Source organism: Elgaria multicarinata, chromosome 9 (assembly GCF_023053635.1).
Source record: "Elgaria multicarinata webbii isolate HBS135686 ecotype San Diego chromosome 9, rElgMul1.1.pri, whole genome shotgun sequence".
NCBI lineage: Eukaryota > Metazoa > Chordata > Lepidosauria > Squamata > Anguidae > Elgaria > Elgaria multicarinata.
Window position 1 is genome coordinate 15,829,079 of NC_086179.1, and position 7,166 is coordinate 15,836,244.

General features: G+C 49.4%; 1 protein-coding gene across 6 annotated transcripts in view; it reads right to left on the bottom strand.

Moving 5' to 3' along the window:
- Positions 1–1,198, bottom strand: part of PLEKHA5 (pleckstrin homology domain containing A5) — a 210,163-nt gene extending 208,965 nt beyond the window's left edge. For all 6 annotated transcript variants that reach the window (XM_063134807.1, XM_063134812.1, XM_063134810.1 and 3 more), the window contains exons 1-2: positions 1,082–1,198; positions 729–805 (exon numbers count right to left, since the gene is read on the bottom strand). In XM_063134807.1, coding sequence (XP_062990877.1) covers positions 729–805; positions 1,082–1,173 — 169 coding nt within the window. In that variant the 5' untranslated portion in view covers positions 1,174–1,198. The remainder of the gene's footprint in view (positions 1–728; positions 806–1,081) is intronic.
- Positions 1,199–7,166: the final 5,968 nt, after the last annotated feature.

Below are 7,166 nucleotides of genomic sequence, written 5' to 3' on the forward strand. Positions count from 1 at the left end.
TAGGGGCAGAGAGAAAGGAGTGTGGGGCAGGTACGTAGGGGCAGAGAGTAAGGAGTGTGGGGCAGGTAAGTAGGAGCAGAGAGGAAGGAGTGTGGGGCAGGTAAGTAGGGGCAGAGAGGAAGGAGTGTGGGGCAGGTAAGTAAGAGCAGAGAGGAAGGAGTGTGGGGCAGGTAAGTAGGAGCAGAGAGGAAGGAGTGTGGGGCAGGTAAGTAGGGGCAGAGAGGAAGGAGTGTGGGGCAGGTAAGTAGGAGCAGAGAGGAAGGAGTGTGGGGCAGGTAAGTAGGGGCAGAGAGGAAGGAGTGTGGGGCAGGTAATTTAGAGCAGAGAGGAAGGAGTGTGGGGCAGGTAAGTAGGAGCAGAGAGGAAGGAGTGTGGGGCAGGTAAGTAGGGGCAGAGAGGAAGGAGTGTGGGGCAGGTAAGTAAGAGCAGAGAGGAAGGAGTGTGGGGCAGGTAAGTAGGGGGCAGAGAGTGAGAAATATGGGGCGGGTAAGTAAGGTGGGTAGAGAGGAAAATGTGAGGCAGGCTAGTAGGAGCAGAGGAGAAGGAAGTGTGGGGGCAGGTAGGTAAGTAGAGGGCAGAGAGGAGGAACCGTAGGAGAAAAACAGCCACGTTTCCTCACCCCCCACCACCCCCACTAAGCTTCCTCTGCACTCTTTGGGAGAACGGGGAGGGAAGTCGGAAGGCGGCGGCAGCAGCGGGAGGAGGAGGAGGAGGAAGCGCCGCTTTACCTGGGCTGTGGCGGTGCCCGGTGATCACAGCCTCTCCCGTCAGCGGGTGCAGCCAGGTCGTGCTCTTCGCTTCCTCGCTGTGAGGGGAGAAAACAAGCGAAGAGGAGCGCGTGAGGCGAGCGGCAGCGAGAGCGGCGCTGACCCCCCGACCCGGCCGGACCCTAAAGCCGCCCTCGCTCGCTCCCTCGTTTCCCCTCAGGTCCATCCCGCCCGCCTCCGCGGCAGCAACAGCGGCGGCGGCGGCGCCGTCCCCACCCCGGGCTGGACCGACGCGGCTTCTTCCCCTCAGGATCCCTCCCTCCGCCACGGCCGGCCCGCTGTCGTTGGCGGGCGGCCACCGCGGGCTGACTTACTTGATGAAGAAGACGCGGCCGCCGCGGCTGATGCCGTAGCTCCAGCTGGCGGGCAGCGAGCGCAGCCGCTCCGCGCTCAGATCCGCCGCCATGTCCGAGCGCAGCCCGGGCGAAAAGCGGCGCGCGCGGGCACGCGAAAAGCGGGGCGAGCGGAGGACGGGGAGGGGAAAGCGCGTCACCGCAGCGCGGGCGAGAGAGGGAGAGAGAGAGACGGAGAGAGAAACCACCAGCACCTGGACGGGGGAGGGAAGCAGGGGCGGGTGGGAAAGGTACGCCCCGCCCACCGAACCCAGCCCCCGCCAATCAGCGCCGAGCTCTCCCACGACGCTCCGCCTCCTCGCCTTCCCTTCCCTTGCTCGCCACCCCCGGAGTCTGTCCCGCGCGAACGCGCATTCTGAGGCCCCGCCCTCGGCGGGCCAGAAAAACAGCAGCACGCCTCCTGTTGGCGGCAAACGGGAGTGGTTGGTTTTGTGTGTTGCTGAAAACTCTTGGAAAAAAGGAAGGAAGGAAGGAAGGGAGGGAGGAAGGAAGGAAGAAGACCGAGTTTTGGTTTTGCAATTAATATTGGCTATTATTAATTATTATCAAGGAGTCGTTGCTATTTTCCACTTCTGTGCCCCAGAGGAGACACCCACACATGCAACCAAGGCCAGTGTCTCCTACTTTTTCCTCTTCTTCTTTTTACATGCACGCGCATTAGCGCTACTCAATGGGCCGTGGAAAAATGTGTAAATGAATTAACGTATTCAAATGAGCTCTCTCCCCCCCCCCCTTCCTTTGGAGAATCGGTGGAAGTCAATGGGCAGCCGCGTAAAGTAATTAGGGGATGCTGCAGTCCTCTGCACATTTGTCGAGGGGACGGGAGCGAACGAAACCAGCGTCGCTGAACACCGGGCGTATTTTTTTTGCAGCACAGCATTTCAAAAGGTGGAAATACTTCTCATGCAATAGGCAATATGTCTGGGTTTTGTTTTTTGTTTTTTTGCACAGGGCTGATGCAGAGAGATGGATTTAAAGTCCAATCCACCAAAGCAATTGACAGCTTTATAAAACAATTCTATGCATGTTTACTCTGAAGTTTACTCTAAATGACTCCCGTTGTGTCCAATGAACCTTATTCCCAGGAAAGTTGCGCTCAGGATTACGGCTTAAAAGCAATAGCAGTACAAGCCTCTTCCCTCTAATATAAGTCCCATTGAGATTGATGGGGCTTACTCCCAGGTAAGTGGATGAAGGATTGCAGCCTCGGGTTCTATCAAATACAAGATAAGAAGATCCCAAGTTCTAGATCAGATATTTCTGTTTTTTAGACCAACCGTCCTGAACCTGGTGCCCTCCAGATGTTTGGGATATCAGCTTAGCCAGCATAACCAATAGCCATGGATGATGGGAGTTGTGGTCCAAAACATCTGGAGGGACCCAAGTTTGAGTTGGCTGCTCTTGTTCAACATCCTGTTTCTAGTGGTGGCTGGCTAGATGTTTGTGGAAAACCTACAATCCGTCATAACATTGACATGCTTTAAAAGACTTTCACTTGCATATGATGATTTGTTTACATAAATGTTGCATTGAACATTGAGTAACCCTGAGGGAAAGCATTGGGTTCTTTGAGCTCCATCAGACAAGCATTTTATTGCACCCTTGTTGCTGGGCTCTCACGGATTTTCACGGGTCCCTTTCACAACATCATCTGCCTCCTATGCGCCTCCTGCCCCTTCTAGCCCTCTTCGCACCACAAAAAAAACACCCCAGTAAGTCTGACTTATTTTTTAAGACAGAAGTGCCACTATCCCCTGTTGTGTGCAGGAGAAGCAGCGGGATTAAAACTGCCCACTGAATGGGCCATGTGCACATTGTTTACTTCCTCTTTCAAAAGAGGAAGTAATGAGGGACAAACACAGGCGGAGAAGCAACTGTAAGCAAACATGGTTTTCCCCTGTATGCTGACATGCTTTGTGTGCGCACAGCCTCCTTCTACAAGCAAAGAGTTGTAAAATTACCAGCACGTGCGCAGCCCAGACTAGTCCATTCATCTTGCATTTTGACTAGGGTTCCGAGCTTTTGCACTACGTACCCCATGTTTTTCAGTTAATAGCCACATTTTATTTATCACATTACATTTATATACCGCCCCATAGCCGAAGCTCTCTGGGCGGTTTACAAAAGTTAAAAACAATGAACATTAAAAACAAATGTACAGAAACTTAAAACCACCGAAAGCATAAAAACAGCAATATCCATTTTATGGCTGTGTATTTGATCAGTGCACAGTGGGATGTGAAGGCTGCTCCTGCTGCTGTGGACAGGATGGTGTTTAGTGTTACCAATAACCTCAGCCATAAAAACATAAAAAGTGCCATGCTGGATCAGACCAAGGGTCCATCTAGTCCAGCACTCTGTTCGCACAGTGGCCAACCAGCCATCAGCCAGGGATGAACAAGCAAGACCTGGCTGTCACACAGAGGAGGGCCAGGATCTCTTCTCGATCCTCCCAGAGTGCAGGACACGGAATAACGGGCTGAAGTTAAAGGAAGCCAGATTCCGTCTGGACATCAGGAAAAACTTTCTGACTGTTAGAGCAGTACGACAATGAAATCAGTTACCTAGGGAGGTTGTGGGCTCTCCCACACTAGAGGCCTTTAAGAGGCAGCTGGACAAGCATCTGTCAGGGATGCTTTAGGGTGGATTCCTGCATTGAGCAGGGGGTTGGACTCGATGGCCTTGTAGGCCCCTTCCAACTCTGCTATTCTATGATTCTATGGTGCAACAGCACCCTCCTGCCCATGTTCCCCAGCAAGTGGTGCACACAGGCTTATTGCCTCGAATACTGGAGATAGCCATGTCCCTTTTCTACCTACATGTGTCTTAGGCAGGATCCAATCATGCTGCTTCAATAACCATAGTTGATCCAAGATTCTGAATATTTAACTGGGCACATTTCAGCTTGCAATTAATGCACCCTCTTTGAACCTGATTCTTTCCCTCCACCGTTTTGTTTCGGTTTTGCCTCAAAGATCACACCCCAAGATCAGTTGCTTGGGTCTTCTATGGCTACTCAGTTCAATATGTGCCACTATTACTACATTTTAACCTTTGATCGATAATCCTACGAGTCCCCTCCCCATGCAAAGAGGCTAGCATAACAACAGTTTATATATAAAGGAAGGTAGGAGGAGGAGTGCAGCTGGGCATGGAAGATATTTAAAATGTTCTGCTTTCTTTGAAAATGCCTGGTTATTATGGGTGTTCAAGCACCGGGGAGGGGGGGGGAAGTGTTCACTCAGCCTGAAAAGAGGTGTTGTTGCACACAAGCTGTGGCAGAAGTGAATTAGGCTAGAGGGGGAAACCTAGTGAAAATCCTTGTCAGTTTCATCTCTGCCACCAGTTCAGCTAAGACTGCAATCCTATGCATAGTTAGGCATGCCTAACCTCATTTATTTCAATGGGCAAATGGCACTGTTCATTCTGCGTAGGCATGGACTGCAACTCTGAAAGGAAAATCTGAAGAGTTAATACTGCATGTCTTTGTGTGTGTGTGTGTGTGTGTGTGTGTGTGTGTCTTTCCAATTAATGAGGCTCTTTTGCAAACCTTTGCTTGAGACTAGGCAGTTTTAGCTCCGTCAACAAAACTATCTTTATAATCAGTAACTGACTCCCATGTATTATGCACAAGAAATGACTTTTGCTGATAATGCCTCAAAAATCCACCAAAAATGAGTAATTGCAGAGATCAAATGAGAGGTCATGTGAAAGAGAGGGCATCAGGAAAATAACCAAGGAAATGTACATATTGCCAGTGACTAAGGGTGCACTAATGATTGCATTGTTGGGAAAGCAATCACAAGAGCGATGACCTGCTGCAAACAAACGTCTTGTAGGTCTCTTGATGTCTCTCTAAAACTAAGCAGGTCTGGGCGGGCCCATTAGCTCGAGGAGTCCTAGCCTGCAAGCTTCCTATGTGCCACTCGGTCTGAGCTTCTTCAAAGGCCTGGAAACAAATGGAAGCTTTTAAAGAAACCATTGCTATGGCTTTTGGTTGTGCAAACAGCTGTTTAATGCCTTTAGTATTATACCAACAGGACATGAAATTTTGTTCAAAACAGCAATGTAGAGAGGCCTGCCTGGGGCCCCAATGAGCCCAAAATATGGAGGTTGCTTTATTCATAGCCAGTGAAATTGATTTATTGCATTTGCATCATGTTCTCACTAGCCTCTTCTTTCTTTTCTCTTTTCTTCCTTGCCATGGATGCTAAAGTTGTTCTGGGGCCTTGGTCATACACAAGCACATTATTTTCCTCTTGGCTGGGAATGAGCTTCCACACGTACTTCCCCACCACCACCACCACCAGTTAAGAGGTTGCTGTCTCCTCTTTTGTCTCACCCAACTTTGAGCTTTATTACACCAGCGTTATACTGTGCAATCACTGACAATTGCATGCAAAGGACTCAGACGTTTTCCACCTTATAATCTGCTTTGATTGTGAAGTACTCCCATGCATCCTGCCTTAATTGTGCAATAAAGCAAAAAGATTTGCCGTATTTAGCCCCTACATTTTGAGCGTATCTTCCCAGCTGCTGCTGGGGCGCAGGAACAGGATTTTAAAGAAATGCTTACATCTGCGTAAGCTTTAAAGATAAAGAGACCAAAATTGGCATAGTAATAGATATTAGGGAGAGCTTTAAGCTTACCAAATTTGAATTGAATTGGGTCATCCGTTGATTTTTTTAATGATTTTTTACATTTCCCCCCCCCTTAAACTCACTTCCTGGTATGCAAAGGATCGCTGTTGCTCGGTAGCAAAAACAACAACAACCGCGAAAGCTTTGCGCTACGGGGATAATCCGAGGGAAGCAGGTACGTGGGATGAAGCTTTGAGTCTTCCATGTCTCTGGATTTTTTGCTGTAGGCCATTGTGACAGCTGAGTGTGCATACATTCATTGCCATCAGGGGTAGGACTTTGAGATCCAGGGTTCAGAAGGGACCCCAAACTAGTTAACAGGGGCAGAGGCTGTTCAGCCTTTTTTTACATTGGGTGTGTGGGGCAGAGCCCTCCATCATTTTGCTCTTCATGTCATCTGGGAAGACCACCCCATCCTTTCCTCTCAGCTAGGGCTGGAACTTGGGGCCAATGATCCAAGATCCCACAGCCAAGAGGCACTGCCCTCTCCTCCGCACGCTAATGACCAGCTTGAAAGTGTCAGGAGATGAGGGCATCAATAGTAAACTCTGTTTTATTCTTGAGATTATGACGGCGCTATGATCTAAGTGAGTGCAAAATGCAAAACTGCACATGCACAGAGTTTGTTTTTTAAAAAAGAGTTGACAAAACAGCTTTGTTGTTCTAACATATTAAGAATGCAGGAGCAGTTTTAAAACATAAAGCGGCACTTAGAGGACTGGAAGAAAAAAGCTAGTTGTGTGCTTCACAACTGAAATAATATATTTCGCCTTACATAAGAGTGATGCTGGATCAGATTAAGGGTCCATCTAGTCCAGCATTCTGTTCACACAGTGGCCTACCACCTGCCCATGGGAAACCCACAAGCAGAACATGAGTGCAACAGCATCCTCCCACCCATGTTCCCCAGTAACTGGTGTACATAGGCTCATTGCGTCTGCTACCGGAAGTAGCATAGAACCTTCAGGACTAGTGGCCATTGATAGCCTTCTCCGCCAGGAATTTGTCTAGTCCCCTTTTAAAGCCATCCAAATTGGCGACCATTACTACCACTACCCTTGGCCTGATCCAGCATGGCTCTTTGTATGATCTTATGGTCCTCCTCACCTCCATTTTATCCTCACAACAACAACAACCCTGTAAGGAAGCTTCGGCTGAGAGTTGGTGACGGGCCAAAAGTCACCCAGTGTGCTTCATGACTGAATGGGGACAATAACCCAAATCTCCCGCGTCCCAGTCCAGCACTCTAACCACAAAACCACACTGGCTCTGGTTTTCTCTGTCTTTTCCTAGCCATGAACTGTAGTAAGGCCATCTCTAGGGGCAGGCAGCATGGGCGGTTTCCTAGGGCCCCAAGAAATTAAGGGTGCCAAACTAACCCCAGGCAGGCAGCTGCAATAGTTGC